This window comes from Grampus griseus (genome assembly GCF_964374135.1).
Source record: "Grampus griseus genome assembly, chromosome: 17".
Taxonomy (NCBI): Eukaryota; Metazoa; Chordata; class Mammalia; order Artiodactyla; family Delphinidae; genus Grampus; species Grampus griseus.
This window is the reverse complement of record NC_139011.1, coordinates 66,650,008-66,676,418: the sequence shown is the minus strand read 5'-3', so window position 1 is coordinate 66,676,418 and position 26,411 is coordinate 66,650,008. Positions and strand designations below refer to the sequence as shown.

Below are 26,411 nucleotides of genomic sequence, written 5' to 3'. Positions count from 1 at the left end.
GAAGCTGCATTTACTAAGGTTTTTGCAATTTATGGCAAATGTAAATCTATACAGGAAGTCTTTTTACTGGACATAATTTCTCAAGTTAGGAAGGACACAATGAAGTGATATTTTATTGGATTCTTTGTTCAGAGTCAACTAGCTTAGTGAGAACTTGGAGATCCATTTTCCAGGGAATTCCTAATGCACTGTTTGAGTAATTACAAGACCATTTTCTAGTTAGTTTAGCCACCCGTTTCTAACAAAAGAGGGAGGGATCAAACTTGGGAGAGCTACATCTTAGGTAAGGGTTAGGTTCCAAAGTTAGCATCCTAAAGTATAGACAGACACAGACAAAATGATCCTTAGGACGGCTCGGGAAGGAACCTTATTGTATGTCCCCTCCACCAAGGGCAACACAGCCAGTTTTCCATCCAGAGTGAAAGCACATTACTGCTTCTCTGGCTGAGTCCGAAATGACGAAGTTTACGCGGGGGCCATTCCGCACTGAAAAAGCCTGTAGCTACGTTTCCACACTACTGGAGCTTCAAGGGAACCAAAACCCAGTTAAGTCTCTTGAACGGTGGGCAAAACTGCTCACGTGACCTAACCATTTAATAGCTATCTCTCCTTTTCTTTTTTCTTCTTCTAAATGTGTATGGACAATTTTGGGTAGGTTAAACATGAGTAAAGTGACTCCGTTGGAAAGCTATCGTTATCATGTTTTGCTGAATACGTAAGATACAAACATCAGTGTAATAAGCACTTATCACCCTCTGAGGACAGTGCCTGGAACATAGCAATGGACACTCAGTCAACCCGATGAGTTCCCTCAACTACTTTAACCGGTAATTTAAAACATTTCCCAGAATCAACTCAATTTCTCATAGAAATTCCTATCATTTCTATAATTTCTCAGAAAAAAGCTTCATAAAGATGGATAGGGACACTTCCCTGGTGGTGCAGTGGTTAAGAATCCGCCTGCCAATGCAGGGGACACGGGTTCGAGCCCTGGTCCAGGAAGATCCCACATGCCGCGGAGCAACTAAGCCCGTGTGCCACAACTACTGAGCCTGTGCTCTAGAGCCCGCGAGCCACAACTACTGAAGCCCGTGTGCCTAGAGCTGGTGCTCCGCAACAAGAGAAGCCACTGCAATGAGAAGCCCGCGCACCGCAACGAAGAGTAGCCCCCGCTCGCCGCAACTAGAGAAAGCCCGCGCACAGCAACAAACACCCAGCGTGGCCAAAAATAAATAAATTTATTAAAAAAAAAAAGATGGATAAATATCCTTATGGTTGTATCATGAAAATAGCTACAGAGGTATTAAGAGGTTCTAATAAACTGTGAAGTTTATTGCTATCCTAGGAAACCAGGTTTCCCTACTACAGTAATGCTGCCTTGCGTAGAGTATTTTAAAATTCATTGTTTGTGAACGGGTGAGAGGGTGGGCCGTAATAAGTAATAAGCTACTTCTTTTTTTTTTTGTTTTGCGCTACGTGGGCCTCTCACTGTTGTGGCCTCTCCCGCTGCAGAGCACAGGCTCTGGACGCGCAGGCTCAGTGGCCATGGCTCACGGGCCCAGCCGCTCCGCGGCATGTGGGATCCTCCCGGACCGGGGCACGAACCCGTGTCCCCTGCATCGGCAGGTGGACTCTCAACCACTGCGCCACCAGGGAAGCCCAATAAGCTACTTCTTGAGAAAGCTTTGCAGATGCCTTGAATGAGAGACGGCCCAAATAAATAGGTTCATATAAACGATAATAAAAATAAAGTATATTATTTTCCTCAATGGATGCTCTTGTATTTGCTCCCAATCACAGACATGTGTAAAAGAAAGCTTTTACAATATAGATTAATAGTCTGGGTCCAGACTCTCACCTTTCCTTTTTACCTTTATTCTTTTCACACAAATAAAATGATACTTTAAGCCATCTTGAATAGAAAAATAACCATCATAGTTTCAAAGAGTTCTAATGATAGGATTCATGATTCTTCCTTTGTGATCTACTCTTGTGTCAAATATGATGAGTTTAAAATAAGTCTAAGGTTAATCTCTCTCTCTATATACATAGCTATATAAAACAATATATTTGGACGGTTTAAACCTATTTATTGATTCTTTCTTTCAAATAATTACATAATTTAAAATCCATGATTTTCCTTGATTTTTATTTTTAAAAAGCATATATTAAAACTGATTTTCTAATTTTAATCTTTGCCATTTCTAAGAGCTGATCAAATTCAACTGTGTTTCAGTCTAGCTTTGACAAGTAACTAAAACACTTATTTGTCTTAAGAAAGTCATGCAGGGACTTCTTGGCGCTATATTCAGAAGGAACTGGTTCTTTGGAGACCCTTAACTATGGACACTATAGTATATGAATTCATTCAGCTTACCATCAGAAAAACGCATTATGAAAATTTCCCCACTAGAGGTAATATTGCTTTGCTTGTGTTTATTTCTTGTCAGTATTTGGAGTATGCATTTAAATTAATCTAACTGTCTCAACTTTACTTGAAATGTTCTTTTTCAAGGAGAATATCTCTACACCTTTGGCTGCCTAGGAATAAAATTTGACGACTACGGGCATTTTCTTCTGTAGTCATGTAAGTCCTGGAAGGGGTGCACTTGATCACATGAAGTTTCTGATCAAACATTTCTGCCCCCTAAGTAAGCTTTCATTCTCATCAGAAGTTCTTCTAGTTCCTATCTAGTTCCTTTCTCAGGCATGATTTCTTCACAAAACAAAAAGATTAATGCCTTCCTTGAAAACGCTTTGCCAAGATACTTTGAAGTTTTGCTTAGGCATCTCTTCGAATGCTCAAATTAGCCACATCAATTTGAAGAGCTGGTTTAAACTATTTCAGGCAGAAAATGAGTCAGAAAGATTTTTGTAAAAGTTCTACAAAATGAAAATTGGACTTGATTTCTGCATTTTTTTCTGGTTTTATGAATTTTTCATGTGTCAAATCAATTTGTTTTCTGAAGGAAATATAAAGAACACATGTATTTTAATACATGTGTTCTAATAAACTACAAAACAGTGTTTCAAAAATTTTTTTACAAACTGTTATTTCACCACATTTGCCTAACATAAAATTGCTTTAAAAAATGGCAACACAATTCTACCACAGTTGGAGGGAAATTTTCAGGACACTAAGAGTTTAAAATATGGTTTGCTTTTCTAATGGAGCCAAATAACAAGAAGAAATTCTTTATAGACTATTTCTAAACCCTCATCATAAGTGGCCCAGCAGCATTAAGAAAGAGCAAAAGAGTACCATTTAGTTAGTACCATTTACACATGCTCCATTGTGTAAACAAGTATATAACTTAAAAGTCAGTGAACATATCGGAAATTTTTCTGTCATTGTTTCCTGTTGGTTATGAAACACTGTAGAAACAAATGTTGTTTAAATACTCTACCAAGTGAAGAATGCTATTTTAGGTATAATGGCACCATCGAAGTACTTCCTGCCCTTAATAAGTTAGTGATAGGTTAAACACACACTCGGACAATGGCTCTTTTCTGAGTCAAAATAACAAGACAGTCAACTGTGCAATTCAGGCTCGCTAACAGTTTAACTTACTGAATAAAAATGTGTTGTGTTCCCCTGAAGTGAAAGAAAAACCTTTGATTAATTTGTACAGAAGTCAGTAGGAGATACAATCAACCTGTATTTGGGAAAAGTGAAGGAGTGTGGGAAGTGAAAGAATCCCTGTTTTTTTTTTCTTCTTAAAGTCAGTCATTCTAACTTTGATCTAAATTTAGGTAATGCATACTTCCTGTGGTAACCTTTCTTTTCAAGCTGCAATGTTTTTGATGTTAAAATTGCTCTGAAGCACTATTTTTTTGGTGGAGTTTTAAAATGGGAATAGATGGAGGGTAAAACCAGGAACTGGGTTTCATTAAGAAAAAAATACTGTGTGTATGGGTGAGGGTGAGTGTGAGTGTGTGTGTGTGTGTGTGTGTGTGTCCACCCAAAATGACAGGTTTGTGCTGATAACACTCTGTGCTTTAAGTTCCCAAAGTAAGATAATGTTGATCAGAAAAAACATTCTTTTAAATACCAATTAGAAACCTGCAAGTGACTCAAGGACTTTAAAAAAACAAACAGAACTTCTTCTTTGTCAGTTTCTTGTATGAAGTTAGTGTAATCACATAGGTAAATACAGAAATGCCAAACAGCGCCCTCCTTCCCTGACCCTCTAAGTCCCTAGGGCCTCAGGCCTGGGATAGAAATAAATTCTGTTTATGGAGCAGGGGACCGGCCACTTAGCCACTAAGCCAAGGGGGACCTCATGAGTCACCATCTTGCCCTCTAGCATGTGTCAAGAGACCTGAGTGACAGTATCTCTGCCTGCCACTCTGAGCTGCCACTAGCTCTGCGTATTCTAATCTAGTAAACCTCAAAAGATTAAAACATCTACAGCTGTCAATATGCTTTTACACTACACTTTATCCAAGATATTGTTATTAACTTTCCCCTGAGCCCCCGGGTCCCCCCATGCAATGATCTTACAGCATCACAGAGTAGCTGGTGTAGAGAACTCAGGACTAACACCTAAGTTTAAGGATTCATCCTCACCAAAGGTGTTTACACAATTACGCTGTTTCCCTCACGAAGGGCACAGGGAATGGTAGCAGCTGTCCAGACATCAAAGTGAAAGACAGACAGGAAGCTGCGTGCTCAGGACCTGGAAGGAGGCCGGCTGTGCTTGGCCTCGGCACCCGCCCCCAGCCTGTGCTCTCCACCCCAGAGCTGCTGCTGGGTCAGCCTCCACCCGGGAGGTTCAAGGTGACGGCCAGGGGTGCTCCTCTCTCGTCTCCCCATGCACACCTTGTCCCTGAAGACAGCGACACCTAAAATGTCCACTTGTAAAACAAGTTTCAAGGCCATATCAGTGAACCATTTTCAGTAGAGAGGTCTGCGCAGCTTCTGCACTTCTTAACCCATCACGACGTACGGCGGCGCTCAGGGATGGCATGGTTCATGAAGTCCTGGATCTTTACCCCACCGGTCGTTGATTCCCCAGAAAACCCTTTATGCCAAGTCATTATTGTCAGCAATAAATCATTTTTTTTTTAAATAGGAAAATTTTAAACAGTTTGCATTTTCCCTCTGTGATGTCACTACCTCAGAGAGTCATCAAGAATGACTCTGAATATCACTTTAGCTATCCTTGATTTTCTCAGGAAATTAATTTTCCACGTAAGAACAACAGATAACGCAACCTATTATTTCAGTTTTGCACTTATATTTGATGGTTCCGCTCTACCAACATCAAGGCCAACTTTACCTCCCCTCTACTCTCCATTTCCCCTTAAATACTTTCTATGCCGATGGTCTAAGAAATTCTTTAGCGTTAAGCAGAAGTCATGATTGAGAATAAAGAGAGATAGAATGATCTTCACTGAGTCTGAAAACCAGTCAGACTCTGCTCTTAAAAAGGGAAAGGTGAGTAAAAAATAATTAAGTCTGTCCTGACAAAGCCCACTTTTGAGGAAATGATTATCTCCAATTTAGGTATGTTCTAATAACAGGGGTCAGCAAACCCCAGCTGGCCTGCGGGCTAAATCCTGCCCACCACCTGTTTTTGTATGGCCCATGCACTAAGAATGGACTTACATTTTCTAATAATTGAAAAAAAAAATCAAAAGAAGAAGAGGATCTTGTGACACGCAAAAATTGTATAAAATTCAAATATCAGTTTGACTGAAACACAGCACGCTCGTTTGTTCCTGTGTAGTGTCTAGGGCTGTGTTTGCAAGCCAGGGGTGGAACTAAATAGCTGTGGCAGACAGTGTGTGGCCTGCAAAGCCTGAAATATCACCACTCGACCCTTTACAAGATAAAAGTCAGCTCTATAGCGACGTCACTCTTTGCTAGACAGAGTGTTTGGAACACGCGGCCTCAGTGAGAATTAACTCTGTTTCAAGGCAAGAACAAAGGAGAAGACTTATTTTTATCCAGTCACCCGAGGCCTCAGAAGGCCCCTGTGGAGAAATCCCTGATGGCTGTGGATCAGTACACTTGGGGGGACACATGACAAACCTTACCTGGTCACTGGGCTCAAAGCTCATCTCCTCCTTCTCAGTTTTCATAGTGATTAATTTCGTGTTACTGGCAGGGTCTGTCTTACTGTCCAGTCGCTCCAGTTTGGGGGTGATTTCTGGTAAACCGATATCTTTAGTATCATCCTTATCGAGCAGGTAGCGAAGCAGTGCATTCTCTTTCTTCTTGGGGCTCACTGGCTCCTGCTTAATAGTCACCTCGGACCCAGGAGCTGTGCTGCTGGCCTCCTGGTTCAGCTCTTTGCCCGTGGCTTCCGCTGTCAGCTTCGCCAAGTCCACAGGGGAACTGCTGTCCTGCAGGAGTCTGTGCAAAATCTTATGCTTCTCCTTGAGCGAGGTTCCGTGCGTCGACCCAGAGCCAGGCAAGCTGCCTGTGGAGTCCTTGTTGGTGTCCGACAGAGCGCCAGGCAAGGGTGAAGGCTCCATCTGGTCGGATTTGGTGGTTAGCAGCTGCAGGAGTTTGGTCTGCCCCTTGCCGTCATGCAGTCTGCCCTGCCCGTCAGGCCTCTCGCCGCTCCCGGCCTGGGGCAGGCCGGCCTCGCTGGCATCTTTCTGCTCCCCCGGGTGGCAGCTGCTCTCTGCTGGCCCGGCTGGACCTTCCGAGGGCTCCCCGTAAAGTCCGAAACAGTCTTTGGAGTCTAAGCTTCCCATCTTGCTGAGCGGGGGAGGATTCATATTCACCGGGGAGTTTTGCAAGTTGCCCATTTTGAGGTCCGGTGAAGCCAGCGACGACCCCAGTGAGACTCCGTGCCCCTCGCTGAGGGCCTGCAGCGCGTTGAGGGAACTGTTGGTGTAGCTATGGCTATTTCCTGTGCTGCTGCAAACTCCCACGGGGGAATGCAAGCTTCCTGCGGGGGAAAACTGACTGGGGGGGATTCGAGGGCTTCCGGCCACCCCAGGGCTCATGCGATGCCTCGGTGAGAGCATGGAGCTGGGCTGTCCTGGATTCAGGCCCGGGCTGCTTTGTGAGGGGCTGTTCATTTTGAGTGCATAGTTACTACCCTGAGGAGTGGTTGCCTGCATGCTCGACACGTGGTTCATTCCCCCGGAACCACCAAACCTGCCCATGGGCATGCCCATTTGTTCCTTTGGGCCGTTCATGGGGAAATTTATATTGCTACTTAGGGTCATGTCCTGACCTGGGTTCCCACTGCACATGGCCTGATGGGCAGGGCTGCTAGAGCTAATTGGATTCAATGGCTTCCCCATCGCTTGTCCAGTCAGATCCGGATTCATTACACACACATTCTGCTCTCTGTAGGGTGAGGAAAGAAATATAAGATAAAGGGGAAGATACTGAGCAAGTTGTTATTAATTTTCGAAAATGAGATCGCCTCATTTCTTTAAAAGAACGAACGACATGGAAGGAAAGGATAATACTTTGATGAAACAATCTGCAATTACGGGCAAGAATGAACACGCAGTGCTTTGGACCAAGAGGGGTGTTTTTCAGTCCACTCATTAAGACGTCTGTGGTTCTACAGAGGAAGTTGTGTTTAAATTTGACTACTACCATACTGAAAGCATAGTTGCTAGACAGGACATTAGCGGGCTTCCAATTACATAACATACCTTTCTCATTAAACGGTACGTTATCACGAATAACTGAGAGCTTGTACTGTCTGAAAGAAACGACCCAAACAAGTATAGCTGCCTTCAATTATCTGCCAGATTACGATTCCTAACAACAGACCCATCTGTGAGCCTGGAGCATGATGTGTGCTACTTGGCTCAAGATGAAGAGTAAACTAAGAGGGAAAAAAACTTGCCCCTAACTCTTCGAAACTTTGCAAGTTTTAGAGCCAATAAAGTTACCAAAACTGTTTAGAATTAGATTACCTGTCTAACAGATCCCCCGCCTGGGTCCCCCTGGAAGGCAAAGCAACAGCCTCTCAGCCACACGGAAGGAACTGCAGATCGTCCCGAGTCTGTGATCTCATTCCCCAACTCGCAGGCAACCCTACTCCGCTCCTGGTCTCAAAGCAGGTTTGCTGAGCTGGATGATTTTCCAAGCCCTATGAGCTTTAATTTACAGCTTGGCAGTCACTCGTGAGTTACCAAGCGTGTTCACAAATCCAAACAAAACAGGTTTCACAAATTGTCAAACACCAGCTTTCAGTCAGGGGGGTGAAATGTGGCACATCTGTAATCACTTTCAAATTGTTTCAGTTTGAGGTCGGATTTATTAACAGTTGGCAAACAGGGCTGCTTGATTTTTTTAATTCGCAATAAGAAAATAATTGAGAAATGTAACAAAAGAGAACTCCAGAGCAACTTTAGATATCTGCTGATAGCACCTCATAAAGTTTTACATAGCACACACGTAAATATTTACATAACTTGAAATACAATCATTTTCCTAAATTTGTGCTCTGAAATTATATGGTTATGACGCTTACTTTAAAATCAACATTCAAGTTTCCTTACTTTTATTTTTTATGGAAATGTTCACTACCCTTCAATTTAAAGTCTAATGTCAAAAAGTTAATTTAAACCTGAGAATAATAATCTAAAGTATTCCTTCTAAGTATATGTATATTTGAAAGTTTTAGATTTAAACACACAGGAGCAGAAGTCATTCTATATTCCTGCCCTGCATGTATCACTGCTGGGAAATGATCAATTTTCTTCTCTGATGTAACAGGCAGTCAGTCATGTCAGAGCAAAGTGAGTGCTAGTCTATGTCCTTCCAGCTGGGTGTCAAGATTCACTAGTACTGGGAATTCCCTGGCAGTCCAGTGGTTAGGACTCTACGGTCTCACTGCCGAGGGCCCAGGTTCGATCCCTGGTTGGGGAACTAAGATCCCACAAGCCACGTGGCACGGCCTAAATAAAATAAAATAAAATAAAATTCACTAATATTAAGGCTAAAATTCAAAGTGTAGCCCTACTTTGAATTTCAGTATTGGGAGTTGTCTTTTAGCCAACAGTTAATGACAATTTAATTTTAACTTAATTTATATTTTACACGCCTGGGGTTGGTCAACAGAAATGTCTACCAAACCTGACAAGCTCTGGGATGACTTCCTGCTTTTGGAACCTTTCCTCCTGACTTGGGAAGGGCAGGTGGTGTCTCAGGACAAGGCTTACCTGTGCAGCATATGTAAAGATATCACAAGCTGAGGTTCGTTAGTAGTCTGAGAACGGATGAGCTTGCTCTTCGTTTGTGCAGCCACGAGAGTGCCGTCGGACAAGGAAAAACGATAGATCTGACTGAATGCCAATCCCTGTCTCAGCACTGCAGGCAAGCAAGGAAGCAGAACGCACGTTTAGAAACAAAATCAGAAGGTGAGGGCCGGACAAGACATAATGACAGTAATAAACTTCGTTAAGTGTATTATTTTCCTACCAGCAGGTTAAACAGAGTTGTAAGTAATATTTCATGACATTATACATTTTTAAAAGCACGTTTATCTTTCATTCAAAGTACCGATAAATTCAATATACTGTTTCTTTCCCCCCCCCCCCGCAAATGAAGCTTGGACCCTTAAACTACGTTCTTTTAAAAATCTTCAGTATCATGGCAAAACAGAGTGTAAACAATTTATTAGCTCAAAACAAGCTTTACAATGATTTGTCTAAAATGTCAGGAAACAATGCAATGCATAAACATGATACCTCTACAGGGTACAATTTGCCTTTAATTTCTCTTCAAACTAATACAGTAGTAAACGTTACAGTAAAACTTATGCCATTGAATATATTCTCCGAATATTCATCTTGAAGTTACGTACTGTTTACTCCATTATCTCACACTACTACTCCCCAATTCTGTTTCTCGGTGTGTAAGAAGTATTATTTCTGTGGTCAGGATAACAGGAAGTAAAAGATAAACAATCACAGGAATCCTTTCAGAGAAAAAAAGGCTAAATAGAAAACAAATAATAAAAGTACAAATCTTAGTGACATGGAATTGGTTTAATGTCTGGATGAAGAGTCAGGCGTTTCCATTTTCAAGACTAGAGCAGAAAATATAACACTAGGTTAAAATAATTTTCCTTAAAGTTTCAGATTTATCTTTAAAACAACTGTATTTTAAAACTGTCAAATACTGCATATTAAAAAAGAACACTTCAATTCAGAAGACAAGGAGCCGTACAGTTTAGTTACCTTCGAAACCACTTTATCTAAACCACTGTAAGAAGACTACCATTTTCTACCACATAATCCTCAGCACAAACTTTGCGGGCTGACTAGTTAGTCCCAAAGCGGCCAAGCACATTCATCATTCCACAAAACTACCACAAGAGACAGAGAGAGAAAGAGAGAGAGAGAGACAGACAGACAGACAGTCACACAGAGGTAGGTGCTGACACACAATGTGGATTCAGATTTTTTGGTAAAATTTCACTTTGAGCAATTTCCCTGACAAACACCCCTGCAGTTCCAGGTATTTAGGGACATGCAGTATTTAGGTATTACTTTCTGCCACCAACTGCTGCATGATTACTCTGAAGTGGCAGTACTGGAAAGGAATTACTGTACATACACGTACCTTGCTTTGTACACTAAGTATGCCACTAAAAGGTGGCATAAATACCATTTTTATAATAGGACCCATATTTCCGATGGCTTATAATTTCAGAATTTTATCTGACCTTGGCTGTGATCCCTCAGGATTTTCCATCTCCATTTGGTCTATAGCAAACACCTCTGCTGAGTAGATTCGTGTCAGCAAGCCCCTGAACGCATGCAGGAAGCTCCTCCACGTAAACAAAGCCTTCCAGCAAATTTTTATTCAATGCAAATGATTACCGTCAATCTGACCTATTTCACACATTTGGATGAAATGTATTTTATACACTGCGGAGTTTCCTTGCAGTGGGTCCCATCTGTTTAAACCTAGCATAGTGCCTAGTACATCTGGGTAAACCCTTTTCTAAGGAATCATGAAGCCACAGGATTAAATGTGGGACATTGCTACTCAGGGCCCAAGGACACTGAACACGGCTGCTGATGGAGATTTCATATTCTTTGTTACTATTCTTTTTATTTTAAACCAGATCTAGTGAAATGGCAGGTTACTTATTGATTTCTGTCAAATGTAGCATCTTTATTTCCTCTTACTCTTTCCCACTTACAGAAAAATGCTGGAAGACACAAACTGTTGGATTATGTGCCTATTTATTTCTAAGAAATAAGGATGAAGAAGATAAACAGGATGAATAAGATGAGGGAAAAATAAGGGAATGGAGAGAGAGGTCATTTACCATGACTTGTACTTTTTCATAATCAATCTTAAAAGCATAAAGTTTAAACATACAAACACTCTTGGTAAATGCCAAGGTCACGGATGCACGTTAAACGGAAGATGACCAACTAAAACTTGATTTTCAGTAATGAGTTACAAATTTTTTCTGCAAAAATGCAGACGATTTGCCAAACTGAGTTATAAGGCACAGGGCCCCTGTCCCTCACAGGCAGCGTGGCCCCCACAGAATCCAGGCCCATAACCAAGTGCCCCTGCCAGGACATGCAGGGTCCACGAGAGGAGAGTCAGAAGACCAGAAGGATAAAGTGTCTCCCTGGGCTTCCCTGGTGGCGCAGTGGTTGAGAGTCCGCCTGCCGATGCAGGGGACACGGGTTCGTGCCCTGGTCCAGGAAGATCCCACATGCCGCGGAGCAGCTGGGCCCGTGAGCCGTGGCCGCTGAGCCTGCGCGTCCGGAGCCTGTGCTCCGCAACGGGAGAGGCCACAACAGTGAGAGGCCCGCGTACCGGGAAAAAAAAAAAAAGTGTCTCCCTCCCCCATGGAGTCCTGCTAAAGAAAAGAATTTTTTCTTTGTTCTCACCAACTTAACAAAAACCCAGAATGTACTTGAGAAAAAGTGATGCTGCAGAAAGAACCATGGGAGCAGCGCGGTGGTGAAGTGATGGCCAGGACGGGCCTCAGATCCAGCTCTGGAGCTGACACTTTAAAAAAAAAAAAAAAAAAAAAAAAATTATTTACTTATTTGGTTGCACTGGGTCTTAGTTGTGGCAGGTGGGCTGCTTAGTTGCGGCCCATGGGCTCCTTAGTTGCAGCACACGGGCTCCTTAGTTGTGGCATGCAAACTCTTAGTTGCGGCATGCATGTGGGATCTAGTTCCCTGACCAGGGATCGAACCCGGGCCCCCTGCATTGGGAGCGTAGAGTCTTAACCACTGTGCCACCAGGGAAGTCCCAGGAGCTGACACTTTCTAACCGAAGGCTTCCGAGGCCATGTCACCTGTGTCAGCTCCCCACTGACAGCACAAGAGTCAAACGCCCACTTCCTAGGTGGGCTGTGGCGATCAAGGGGCTCACAGAAAGAGGGGCAACACCAGGCAAAGGGCAGGTGCTCAAGGAGGGCTGAGTCTTGGGTTCAGTTCCAGGTGTCCTATTAACTAACTGTGCGACCTCAGACAAGTCACTTCATCTCTTTCGAGAAACATCTGGGCGGTCTTCAGTGGTCGTCATCTGGAAGGAGGGCTTGGCATCCCACTAGCGCCTCTAACAGGAATTCACCTGCTCCTGCAAATTTCCTTTCATTCTTATTTCCACAGTGTCCTTACGATTCAGATGGTATTTCTTTTGCTATTACAGGGGACCTCAGTACGTTGTTTTACACATCTAGAAGCCATAGCATCAGAGACAATGATCTCTTTCCCTTTCCTTTCATCTGTCTTTGTGAGATTATCATGCCCAGTTCGATTTCCTTCATCACACTCTTAGCCTTACAGGTTCTCCTATTCAATTTCCCTTCAGATGGCGACAATTCTGGGCAAGACGATGCCAAGTACGTATGAACCCAAAGAGTCACCAGATCCAGGTCCCCGGAGGTGGATTCAGGAATCACTGTTTCCAAGAGAGCTCTCATAAAAAAGCAGTAATTTAGCAAGATGAACTTCAAGAAGAGTACCGCGTAGAGACGGTTACCTTCATGGTGATGCCTCTTGGCATAAGACACAGACTCCCCTTCGTGCTGCGCGTGGAACTTCTGGATGCACCTCCTCACCAGGTCCTCCCAGCCCGGCTTCATGGCTGCCCGCATGGTGCTGGTGTCCAGGGACGTGATCTTGCCTAGTAAATAACAGCAAGCATTATTCCTACGCACTGATCTATTCTTTACAGAAATAAGTACATCTTAAAAAGGTAAAAATTTGTTTATTTGGAATAGCTAGCACAAGTGCACGGACCAAAAGGGTAGACAGTGAAAAGAAGTGTCCCCCACCCCGCCCCCGTCTCCAGCTCCTCCACGCTTCTGCCCCAGCAGCAGCCACTACTACCAGCTTCTTCATCATTTTCTAGACCCATTCCTTGCATTTACGAACATGGAGGTATTCTAGGATTTCTCTGGCAAGAGAATTTACCTTGGAGATCTTGGCGAGTAGTGAAACTTTCTGATGAGGGAAGAACTGGTCTCTCCTTCATGGGGACTCTTCTGGCCACACAAATCAGGCAGGACTGCAAATCTTCAATCACATACATTGATGGTTATCGTATCAGGCTTTTTTAGTGTTTCAGACAAGATCAAATGCATTTCTGACAGCACAACCTCGTAGATCAATAAGGGAGAGAGCGACGAAACACTATGTACCTCCGCTCCTCCCCTGAAGTGGGAAGCAGCCGGGGGCGGATGAGCTCGGGGAGCTGAGGATAAACTGCTGAAGCCACACGACACACGTGATAAAAGCACATCCACCACACTAGAGTCCACCACCTGCAACCATGTCCCCAGCGGTGGAAAAGAGTGGAAGCCTTTCTTACTAACTGGCTGATAGTAGCAGCCAGCTGAATGCATAAGGCAAGCACACAAATGATGAAAACTAAATGCTGATACTCTGTCAAGGGCCTGCTCCTCGAGCTCTAGGTTCACCAAGACACAGGAAAACTAGATATACCTGCTACCCAACCATGTCAACGCTCCTACAGTGGCAATACGCAATTTAAAATGAAGTATACAAACAGTGTCTAGACTCAGATTCGGAGAACAAATCCTAGAAAATGCAGTGTGTGCCAAGTTCAGAGCCTGGGCCATGGCTAGGTTCTCACACAGCTCTAAGCATTTATTCCTTACCCCACTTCAACTGTTTTATGTATCTGTGTTCACTTCTGGAGAACAGGGAGGATGTGTTTTATCTTGTAACATGCAGAGCACACTGCAAGCCCTTTCAACTTCAAACATGCTGGGGAAAAGGTCGATTTAAAAAGTCTCTTCATATCTTATGCCGCTGATTTATGATTGTTCACCTTTAAATTCGGGAAAGAAGTTCTTTAAATATATCCAGTAATAGTGAGTATCACAAAAATAAATGTAATCCTTGTCCTCAACATTAATAAAAGCTGAATTTTTGAGCACTTACTATGAGACAGACACCCTTCCAGCTGCTTTACAGGCTCCTGATTCAGTTAATCCTCTTAACAACTCTATGAGGCAGGTACTAGCATTATCTCCATTTAACAGAGGAGAATCCAAAGCACGGAGTTTCAGTAACTTGCCCAACATCACACAAAACTTTGGGGAAGCCAGGATTTGAACGTGAGCGCACCATGCCTCAGAAACCCTACTCTTACGCTACACTGTGGAAACATTTGGAATCAGATTTTAAATGTACGGAGATGTTTAAATAAATATATAGCACAAAATCGTAAGTCAGCTCAGCTGCAGAATACGGCTTTAGAATATTATCACAGATGGATGTGTTAGCAACACGTACTCTGTTGCATACAGGAGAATAAAATCGCTTGACATTCCATATCTATGTAAAAATTTCATTTTGAAAACTATATATCATCTGTGACAGCTCTATTAACTTCCTTTCCAATAACATTTAAATTAAAAATTACTTACATATTTTTTTAAAAGAGGATTAAATATCTAGTATTGAATGCCAACCATGGTTCAGGCATGTTCACTTAAGCCTTATTACGCTGTGATACTGGAATTGTTGACTTCACTGGTTAAGGGAGTACACGGATGTTCAGAGGTCGAGAAGGCTGCCCAGAGTCAGAGCTGGCAAGCGGCTGATTTAGGGCCTGGCCTGCCTGATTACAAAGCCCACAGTGTTGCCACTGACTGATGGTTCTCGGCTCTTCCCCTTCTGCTACACACGCAGAACGCGCTCTTCAGCATTGTCCCATGTCACAGACAGTGACACTCGGCGGTGTGGAGTGGCTTGCTCGGAGGGCGTAGCAGGTGGACACTACACCAGCATCTCTTGAAAGGGAAGAGCCTATGAGCTTACAGTTTGGAACCCTTCTCCCAATCCCCACTCCCGTCTCCATCCTCTCCTACCCTGGACGCAGCGTCCGTAGACAAACCATATGAAATCCATTCACCCCTTGGAAGTATACGAAAGATGTTATTTGTACCATGTGTGTTTTTCTAGGGCGTGGCTCGGAGCTTGCTGTAGACATTCAGAGGGGCCTAGGATCCCCGAGAGGTTCAACACTAGTGGACGTGCGCCAGCAGGGTAGCTACTGGCCACATGGGGCTACTTAAATGAAAACTTAATAAAATAGACAATTTGGTCCCCAACTGCATTATTGATATTTCAAATGCTCAGTAGCCACATGTAACTAGTGGCGGCTGTGTTGGACACTGAAGACACGTAACACTGCCATCATCACAGCAAATTCTACTGGATCGTGCTGTTTTAAAGAGTTCACAATTTTTGTGATAAATTCAATTATTAAGTAGGTGAAAAGAACAAAGAAACTGCCTCTACATTTTTCTTTGTGTGGCCTCTAATTTCAGATTATTAAGTGTGAAAGAAGTAGCACAGGAATACATGATGTAACATATCCCAGAGATGTGGCCCCTACCTTCTCCTTCTTCTTTGATGGACTTTGGTTGAGAGACAGCAAAGCACTGCATAGTTTCATATTTCTGATGTGCTTCCTGGTTTTCATGACCTTCCTCTTCTGAATCAGGTAAAGGTTTTACCAGCATCCGACAATTGAAAGTATGGCTGTTCCGCCTGGGAGGTTCGCCAGACCAAGCTCCCCCGTTCACTGAGCAAAAGGCAAAAGCAACCCGACAGTGTAAAGAAACTAGCGTCAGACTGGCTTCTGCCTAATTATCAGAACGATGTAGGAAACATATGGTTATCTTACTTTCATATAGTGCTTATACTTTTCTAAGTAATTTCAAAATCTAAAGGGGAAAAATTATTGGGTTAATTCTTGGGAATTTCAAATGTCTTTTACACACTTCTTACTCTTCACCATGACTCTTCCCCTTCAAGTGCAGGCCCTGATTACTGACCAGCCCCCTCTTACCCATCTAACCAGATCTTTCATGTTGCCCAGCACAAGCCTCCCTGCCATCACCTTCCATACCCAGTCCCACGTGGATATCTTTGCACCTGCTACCCTGTCTAAAAGGTCAGGCTGCCTCTATGTCTCCCATCCACATGTACTCCTGCTCTAAGGCTGAGATCCTTTAGGTACTTAACCAACTGCTCTAGGCATCCCACACTGCCTCTTCTTACTGACCTTTCTTTCCTAAAACTTCACTGAAATTTTACTGTATATTCTGTAACTTGGCTGTAGTTTTTTTTTTTTTTGCTTCATGCATATTTCTTCATAAGACAGAGATGATCTTGAGGATACACTGCTAATGTCATTTATTTCTTTTCAATGAAATACTACTTCACATGTCTTCTATTTTAGTATCAATACTTAGAAACATATATATTAATTCAAGAAAAAGATGAAAGAGAAGAAAGCCCTCTTTTTTGGGGGGGGGGGAGATGCATTAGAGAAATCAAAGAGAGAAATAAAATAATGACTGATTTTGAGAATTTAAGGGTGTTTACAGATCACCAGATCAGCTTCCTCATCTACAGGCGAGAAAACTGATGTGCAAAGAAATATTCAGCTTCTAGAAGAGCTGGAGTCAGAACCGACCCTACTTCTCACTTTGGTGCCCTTTTCTTTACTGTCGCTTGTGTTTTACCTAAAAGATATTAGAAAAAAAATAAAAATAAAAATAAAAGATATTAGGACCAGCAGGACGATGAAAGAGGGGGATCAGAAAAAAGGGCCAGTCATAAGACAAGCAAATGCACTCTCAAAAAGTCACTAGTTAGAAAACGCTTAAAAGGACACCTAGGTGAACACAATGCTAACCCCACAAGCACTGGGCTGTAGAGGCAGAAAGAAGGAAACAAACCCTAGAGAGAAAAAGGAAATATCAAGTGAACTACAGGAGACTGTTTTACAAGGAGGAACCATAGCTAGCTTTATACAGACATTTGAGAAGTGTATTTTACCATGAGCATTCTTAAAAGCTTATTTACATAATGAAGACCACATAGAGTAATCAAAGAAAAAAGTTCTTATTAACTCAGGTTAATACGTAATTTGAAAGTATAAAAAAGTACAATATAAAGTAAGGCAAAGAGCTCTTTAGACAAGTGAATTAATAATACTGAACTAATAAGTGTAGGTCTTCTGAGGAAGTCATAAAATTACTGAAGAGATTTGAAAATACTAGTTACTTGAAATAAGACATCCCATTTTCTTGTTCGTTTACTAGAGAATATAATGGAAGGACCTCACACGAGTAGTCATAGACTTCGTATTACTGTTGCAGTCACTTTGAACAAAGGGTTGTGCTATTAAAGAAAAGCTAGCCACAATGAAATGTGAAAGGACCTTTTCCTATTTACCGTGGTAACCGTGAGACCAGCTAGCATAAACAGTTTTAAGAAAAGGAACAGAAATACTTGCTAACTCAGGACTTGACCTTATTCTCTACTAAAATAGGCACTTCTTTTTACCCATGGAGACGTTCTCAGCATCATCAGCTTAAGTGAGAATACAGAAAAAGAGCCACCTAGTAAGTGGGAACAGCGATGCCCCAGAGCAGCCACGGAGGGGGGCCTGTGCTGTGAATCACCTGCTTTAAAGTACGGCCCTTCGGAATCACGGACACTCTCGGATAGCATCTCCAGGTCGAGATGAGGAAGACAGGAAGGGGAAGCAGGGAGCGGTGTGGAGGGGCGGTGCGAGGGGGTGCCTTGCCACCCGCAGAGCCACTGGGGAGTCTGTGAAGCCCCAGAGCCCATTTCGGGCTCCCAGGCTGGGAGCATTCGAACCTCCACACGCCACTTGTTCCTCAGCATTTTATTTTTAGAACGTCGTATACACCCACATCATACCCTTCACCAGCAGGACTCAAAATAAACTGAATCTCAAGCTCCTCGTGACCTTCTGCGTCTTAGGTTGTCACGGAAGAAAAGGACAAAGCAGAGCCTACGGGCACTGGATTGGGCGGGAGGCGATCGGCAGCTTCTTAAAAAACAACCAAATAAATCCCATGAAAACAGTTGCCATGTGCCTACTCTCCATCCGCATTATTTTTACTTACTTGAAATATAGGGTCAAAACGATCATTCATTCAAGACCAGTATCTACAGATGTCCTTTTCTGCCTGACCTCGAAGCTTACACAGTTAACACAAGCATCTCTAAAAAATTACCCAGTTACTCTTATCCCCAGCGGACAGAATACAGTTCTGTTTTCTGCCCTCTAGCCAAGACACTGTGCATGTGGGCAGGGGCTGAGGAGAGACCCAGAAGACACTCATTTACCTATGGACTTTGGCAGCAGGTTTTTGACGAATTCAGTGTGGTCCCCAACATGCAGGATGCTATATACGCTTTTGTTCATCAGCTCTTCCTGGTTATACCTTAGGTACTGTGTCACATTCTCTGAAACAAACACAACGTTGCCTTCCAGGTTCACTACAAAGAAGAACCCATCAAGGGCCTAAGGGAAGAGGCACAAATTGTGTTAGAAAGGAGGCAGCATAAAATCACATCCGACTGCTAGGAAGGGAGTGGCCCCTTTAAGGGAGACATAATTCACGTGTGGGGAGAAGAGTGATCTCTCTTGCTCCACTCCTATCATTCAGAAACAACTAACACATTTTCTCTTGCTGAAATGAGTCCATCTTAGTAAGTGGGAGAGAGCCTGCATCAGGGTTTCTTGTCACAAACTAAATGACAAACACTCACTTTGTTAATTAATCAGGAAATAACTACTGCCACGTAAAAGTATACAGGCATTTATCTGCATTTTCCAAATGAGACTGATGGACTCCGTAGGGCCGAGAACTACTTTTCTGCTAGTGATCCAATAAGGACTCATTTTTTTGTACAGTTCCTCATGGAATACAATGGGAAGGAGAGGTCATTGATAATTTTCCCTCAGTTTAAGGATAAACGCCAAGGAAAAAAATCAAAATTTTACTACCTTTAAAGCTTCCAAGGCTTAAGCGAAAAGAATCGAAGGTGATCTGAGACCTTTTAAGGAACGCCAATCCTTTATTGTTTGGTGTAAATGGGGAAAGGGTCTGGGAGGTGTGTGTCTGATGTGACAAACTAGTCTTCCCGGGGACCTCAGGCTGAGATACAGCCGGCACTGCCCTGAGACTACACAGGGCCTTGAGGTTTAGGTTTCTAACAGTGAGGACTGGAAAGTTAACTAATCACGCCTGGCTCTATTACTTGTTCTCCAAGTTGTCAAGATGCAGGCTCCTAAATCACCCAGATAGCAGTAGCACTTTTCCTGTGATGGGTGCATAGCTCACTTTGCTGTCATTCCAAAACAGATTAGGGAAGGAGGTGAAGGACCTAGGATCATTTCAGGAAATAAAGAGGATAATAATAGATACAGACGCGTTTACTGAGCCTTAAACACACAGTGTCGCTTTAATATTTACAATTCTGGAAGGAATGTTTTCCCTTTTCCAATTCACAGAGGAGGAAAAAAACTGAGACTCAAAGAGGTTAAGGGATTCGCCCAAGCTCTTGCAACTAGTCAGCTGGGTTGCAAATCCAGGTGGATGTGACTCCAAAGCCCATGCTTTCAACTACCACTCAGCACAGTGTTCTCCAGTATTTACCCAGCCCATCTTCCTATCATGGTCGCCTGGGTGATGCAAAGGCCAGGAGCTCAGTGAGTTTCTCTTGGTTCCTCCGCCTTTTTCTTTTTGATCCTCACTTGTCAGAGCTGTTTCATGGATCAGGGGAGTGATCAGGACCAGAAGAGGCTTGTTGCTGATCAGGCAGTGCTTGGACCAGGACCACGTGGACCACACAGTGCATGCCAGTTTCTTCATGCTGTGTATTTACTACTATTTTCATACGAATGTTACATGGGCACACCAGTATAATGAAGTGTATGAACGGGACATAAAGCGTTTACTTTTCCTCTAGTTTGTTTTTTCCTTAAGTTATTATTTAGCAGGTTCCTATTTTGTGAGCTTTCTTTGAATATATTCCATCTTTAATTCTATTTTCATGACAAAACTAAGCGCTCTCTCAAATTAGAACTGACCATAAGGCACCAATGAAAAGCTCTTAAAAATATATATTTAAAAAAAACACCATTTGGTTTTAAGTTTTTCTTAAATGTTCAGTCAGGTTTTCCCAATGGTATAAACAATATGCAGGGCAAAGCAAGACTATGTGTAAACAGCCTTCCACGATAGGTTGGCATCAACTGTTGGAAACCTTGTGTGTGTGTGTGCGTGTGTGAGTGTGTGTATGAACCGGTGTGTGTGTGTGTGTGTGTGCGCGCGTGTGTGTGTGTAGGACAGGAAGTCAGTTGATTAGTTATATACCAAATGGACTTTTAAACTCACTGTTTAAATACACATTCAACAGGGATTGTCATAATTATATTACCTACTGTTCACTTTTGGAAGTGCATGTAGTTTCCTGCTGCTTTGTACCATGCTGAAAAGACTGACTGTGGCATAATATAACCGAAAGATGAAATTCTTTCATCTTATAAAACTGTTTGTTTTTTTAAAGCTCACTATGATATGCTCTGATGAAAAAAGCTGACATTTGGTTTTGTTGCCTAGCAACCACTATGCCATGATGTAAGCATGAGTGTGCATCTATGCCTAGAACGGCTCAACGAGAACAAGTTTTCTCCGTTTAGATTATTACATGCAAACAGGGATAAAGATGCAAATTCAAACCTTAAGTCTCTAGATTCAAAGTGTTACCTCTCACACACTTAGCACTGAAGTCCTGCTGAACAGGTGCTTGCTCAATGCACTGAATTCTCAGAAGACTATTTTGAAACAGTGAAAATGTGGATTTATTTGATCTTACGAGATAAGGTCCACTGATATCTAGCAATCTGATTTCTGCAATTAGTGAACTTACTCTCAGAAGGCTTGAGTCATAGCCTTGTAGTTACTGCAAGCATTTCTTTTTAGAAGCCTCAAAAATCTTCCCAAGAGTTTCCACCCTACTTTAATTTTCCCCCATATAAGGAATAAGCACAGATATATGGGCATTTCCTAATGGTAGAAATTTAGATTACCATCATTTCCAAATGAATTTTGTTTCTAGTTCCTTCATCTAATTCTAAATAAACAGTCCACCTAGTTAAGAGTTTTCTCATCTGCTTCTAAGAACCAAGTGGGAAGTAGCACTCTCTGGCCTTCCACTGCCTTGTGAATTCTGGAAAATCAGGTTAAGTGTGTTTTTGCTTTTTCTCTAAAAATTGTTGTTAAATGTTTTCAAGCCAGTGATAGAAGAGATATACGCAGGGCCAATGTGGGGTCACTTAAAGTCTTTTGGCCGGCAAGGTCCGACCCAAGGAATGAATTCTGTCATTTCTAAATATAAAGACCGGGTCAGACAAACATTACATTTCTTCTGTGTCCCCCCACCCTCCTCCGATTATATGGTAGATTTTCACAGAATTAGATTTTCTAAAAATAAAAATCATCTTATGCACCAACCGAAAAAAAAGGGGCAATTATTGGTTATCTCTGCTTTAAAAATCCTAATTTCTTATATACGTGCAGCTGCTGCAAGTTAAGTGCTTCTACAGTGGCAATGCTGCAGAGCTTCTGGCCATGTGGTAATTTTCAATCTCATCATATCATCAGCACAGTAAATTATCCTGAGAACTGACATAATTTATGTCTCAGGGCTCCTCTGCTTCTTGTTATATATTCACTGACATTTTTTCCCTGATCTTACCGTAGCCTACATCTTAAATTTTAATTCTGGAAGAGGTACAGCAAAGGACTTGGTGTTTAATACTGTACCGGTTAGTAAAATAAGAAAGCGGGACTTTACAAATTCTAGATAGTAGTCCGGTCATAAAACTTCCTAAAGTTGATAAAGAAAAGGCAGTTACGACAAACCATTACACTTACGAGTTCTGCCTATTCCTTCAATTTTCGTCTTTATGAAATCAATAAACTAGTTGAAGTAACATAAATAAAAAGCGTAAACTTCCTTTTTAAAAAAATCTTTGGCTGCACCATGGGGCACGCGGGACCTTAGTTCCCTGACCAGGGATGGAACCTGTGCCCCCTGCAGTGGAAGCACAGAGTCTTAACCAGTGGACTGCCGGGGAAGTCCCGAGTAAACCTCCTTTTGGTCCTCAAACTTTAACCTGTATATATAGGCATATGTACATGCATATATGAAAATCTAAGAATTCTGGGAACGTTTCAAACCACAACAATATCACAGAATTTAACAGGACTTGTGAACGCGGTTTTCCAAAATGAATGCTCACCTGACAGTTAAAGTTGGTCAAATTTGTATTCTAATCCACTTGATTTAATTCTGTTTTATCAATTTGAAACATATATAAGCTGGAATTTGGAGTAAAATCTAGATACATAGTATTAATAGTAAGCTCAAGAGGTCAGCAGTACTTCAACTTTAAGAGTGAAAATTAAGTGTGGATTCTCCTTAAATTACATTCACTTGAAAATTAAATGGGATAATGGATAAACAACATTGTAAAATACAGAACCAAAATGAGGGTGCACTACCTCAAGCATCATAGGCCCTAGTGCATCCTTGTCGATGACACCCTGCCCGGTAGATGACACGTCTGACTTCTGCACTTCATCTATGTTGGCGGCTGCTGCTTTCTCTGCAACAAACACAAGTGTGAATTCAACGGCAGTGCTATTTCAAGGACAGAGTGACACAGAAACATTTTTATTGTAATGATTTCAAAAATCTCCAGTGGGATCAGAGCCAGCTATAAAAAAGTTAGAGTACATCCCCACCACCACTGCACAGGAGAAACTGCTGGAAGCCGGAGCCGGAACATTAACTTTTCCCCTCCAGAACCTGTGGCTCAGCCCCTTTCATGCTGCCGATAAAATGAGTTTAGGGGTTTCATGCCAGTCCCTGACAAGCATTTTTTTTTCTAGATTGCAAAACTGCGCTATACTGCAGCACAATTAGTGCCGCCTGCAGAGATTCCCCGAGCTGGGATGACCCGGGGCCTGTTGTTCAGGCTTCGGGAAAGAAATCAAAGATGCATTTGAAGAAGGAATAAAAACGCGTCCTGACCACTGTGGTTCTTCCCATGTGACACTCCCCTGGCTCTTGTACTGTCCCACCTCTTGTCGCCTTCACATTTAAAGTAAGCAGAAAGACTGGCCCCTGTCTGGTGGAAGGTGCTTGACGAGGTAAGGCAGAGAGAGCGGCACCCTATCAAGCACTCGGAGAATTTCAACGGATGCCCTTCTACCTAGTCCAGAGGTGTGGACTAAAATGTCTCCCCACGAGGCCTGGGAAGACACTCCATCATGGAAAAGTCTCACGGAGGAAACAGATGCACAGTCATCAATATATATATGCAAACGGGTTATTTCAAGAACACCAAGGAAAGTTTAAGGCACAACAGATACATCCCAACAACTTGCTAGGAAATGACACAAAACAATGTGTCAGTTATTTGTCCTGAATAAATTATATCCTTGTTTACACTGCATGTTATCATTGTAATTAAATGCAAGTAAAGAAAACTGTAAATCAATTTAGTACTCAGAGTCAACTTGCTTTCATGAACTTGGTAGACTTGGCTTCCTTTTTTTTCATAACAGAAGATTTTACACAGTATTTTGAAAACCTGTAACGTTTAATCTGTACCTGGGAACCTAGAAAGTAGTTAGGAATTACATAGGCCCTCCAAATCTTGCCGCTCTCTGATGGGAAACGTCCACATGCATATTTATCAGTGGAAAAGGGAAGAAGGCCTGTGTAGTTCAAGTCTAAGCTCAGCCACTTAGTACAAGTCAGAGCACGTCATTTCAACTTTTTAAGGCCTTAGTACCTGCCTTCTCGCATCACGGCCTGTGACAGGAGTAAATGGGATGATGTGTAAAACATACTTTAAAAACCAGAAAGGAGTTTACAGATGTAACTTACTACTAGCATAGCTGTCTTTTTAAAAAAATCTTTTTTTAATTTTTAAAATTCATTTTTATTTAAAAAAAATTTTTATTTATTTATTTAGCTGCTCTAGGTCTTAGCTGCGGCATGCGGGTTCTTCGTTGTGGCATGCGGGATCTAGTTCCCTGACCAGGGATCGAACCTGGGCCCCCTGCATTGGGAGCGCGAAGTCTTAACTGCTGGACCACCGGGGAAGTCCCCCTATCTGTCTGTTTTTTTTTTAAATTGGAGTATAGTTGCTTTACAATGTTGTGTTAGTTTCTGCTGTACAGCAAAGTGAATCCGCTGTAAGTATACATATATCCCCTCTTTTTTGGATTTCCTTCCCTTTTAGGTCACCACAGAGCACTGAGTAGAGTTCCCTGCGCTATGCAGTACATTCTCATTAGCTATCTATTTTATGCATAGTATAAACACTGTATATATGTCATTTATTAGCTCTCCCTTACTTAGTTCCAAATGCAGAATTTAGAAGCAGAGAGTATCTGTTTTCTCAATGACTCTGCGACGTTCCTGATTCACCTGCTTAGATCTGAAGAATTGTGACCAGCTATAAATAGAGATATAACTCGTCTGATAGCCTTTATAACTCGGCACGCGAGGATCTGTTAGGCCTCACTTCATTTCTTTCCTTGCTGCCCTCCCTAGCTCTTGACTGTAGGTCCCTTACCTTATCTGCTGGCTTGGTCTCAGCCCAGTTCCTCAGCCAGTCTTAACTGAGGCAGGCAGCACCTCAGGTTCTTCAGACAATTACTGCACATGTTCTCCCCATCCTCTCCCCCCGCCCCATCTTCCCAGAATCTTTCTCACCATCAAGTAAACGCACGTGGGGCAGACTCCCACGGCCCGACCCCCGCTGCTGCTAGTCACTCTGTAAGGCTGTAGATTTCAGTGTCTGCTCACTTGCCCACACGAGTCCGGGGACAGGACTGGCACCATCGGCTGCTGCTTCATCTACTCTTCCTCTAGTTTAACAGCCCTGCACTGTCGGGGGTCTGGGCAGGCTTCAGGCCTAAGGATCCCTGAGTTTCCTTAATACTGAATCTTAATACCCATGTAACAGATATTATAAATGTACACGGTCCTACTGCATTCTCATTTATTTACTCTTTGCGGTGTTGTGGCATTCGGGGTGTAGGAACCGTGTGCTAACACCCTGCAGTCTGAGTAATTCTCAGCCTTTCGTTGGCCTCCCAACCATTCACAGGGGCATCGTGCTCCCATCAGCATCTTCGGTGGCAGCAGTGACCCTCAAAGCGGGGTGGTGTGCCTGAGAAGACCTCCCCAGGGAAGGTCTATCAGAGCTGCAGATTGAAAGGCCTTCTTCGCACAAGATTCTGCTACATCTTCTTGGAAGGTATCATTTCTCCTCCCCTCCTGCAGTGAGAACCCCAGCCCAGGAAATAGTACACTATCCCCACCAGGAGTAGCCTTGGTGTATCCTCAGTGGCCAGCACCATCCCTACGTCACGGTAGGTTTTCACTGAATATCTGGTTGCTGACTGATGAGACCAGACCCACTGCTGGCACTGACCCCCGGGAATGCAGGGGCAACTAGAATCGATGGTGGTGGGGAAAGGAACTGATTTTCCCCTTCAGGCCCACTGGCCTTCCAGGTGCAGGGGTCAGCAATATGGGGAAAGGGTCTCCTGAGGAGAACTGGGCTTAAATGATGAATCATCTTGTCTTGCCTCAGTCATTAACTTTCAAGGCATCTCATATTCTCGCAGGCTCCCAGGTCCTTCCAATCCTTCCACTGTTACAACAGGTGGTGTTATTCTTCTTAAAGAAAGGACTGGGACTTCCCTGGTGGCACAGTGTTTAAGGATCCGCCTGCCAATGCAGGGGACACGGGTTCGAGCCCTGGTCCGGGAAGATCCCACATGCCGCGGAGCAACTAAGCCCGTGCGCCACAACTACTGAGCCTGCACTCTAGAGCCCGTGAGCCACAACTACTGAAGCCTGCGTGCCTAGAGCCCATGCTCCGCAACAAAGACAAGCCACTGCAATGAGAAGCCCGCGCACCGCAACGAAGAGTAGCCTCCACTCGCTGCAACTACAGAAAGTCCGCACGCAGCAACAAAGACCCAATGCGGCCAAAAATAAATAAAATTTTTAAAAAAGAACGGACTTAATTTAGATTAAGGTGA

The 26,411-nt window shown here is 42.9% G+C and overlaps 1 protein-coding gene across 3 annotated transcripts in view; it reads right to left on the bottom strand.

Annotated features, from left to right (window-relative positions):
• Positions 1–26,411, bottom strand: part of NCOA2 (nuclear receptor coactivator 2) — a 271,625-nt gene that overhangs the window by 38,179 nt on the left and 207,035 nt on the right. For all 3 annotated transcript variants that reach the window (XM_082674475.1, XM_082674477.1, XM_082674476.1), the window contains exons 5-11: positions 22,845–22,948; positions 18,616–18,793; positions 15,842–16,030; positions 13,387–13,488; positions 12,953–13,096; positions 9,148–9,295; positions 6,043–7,312 (exon numbers count right to left, since the gene is read on the bottom strand). In XM_082674475.1, the coding sequence (XP_082530601.1) occupies positions 6,043–7,312; positions 9,148–9,295; positions 12,953–13,096; positions 13,387–13,488; positions 15,842–16,030; positions 18,616–18,793; positions 22,845–22,948 (2,135 nt within the window). The remainder of the gene's footprint in view (positions 1–6,042; positions 7,313–9,147; positions 9,296–12,952; positions 13,097–13,386; positions 13,489–15,841; positions 16,031–18,615; positions 18,794–22,844; positions 22,949–26,411) is intronic.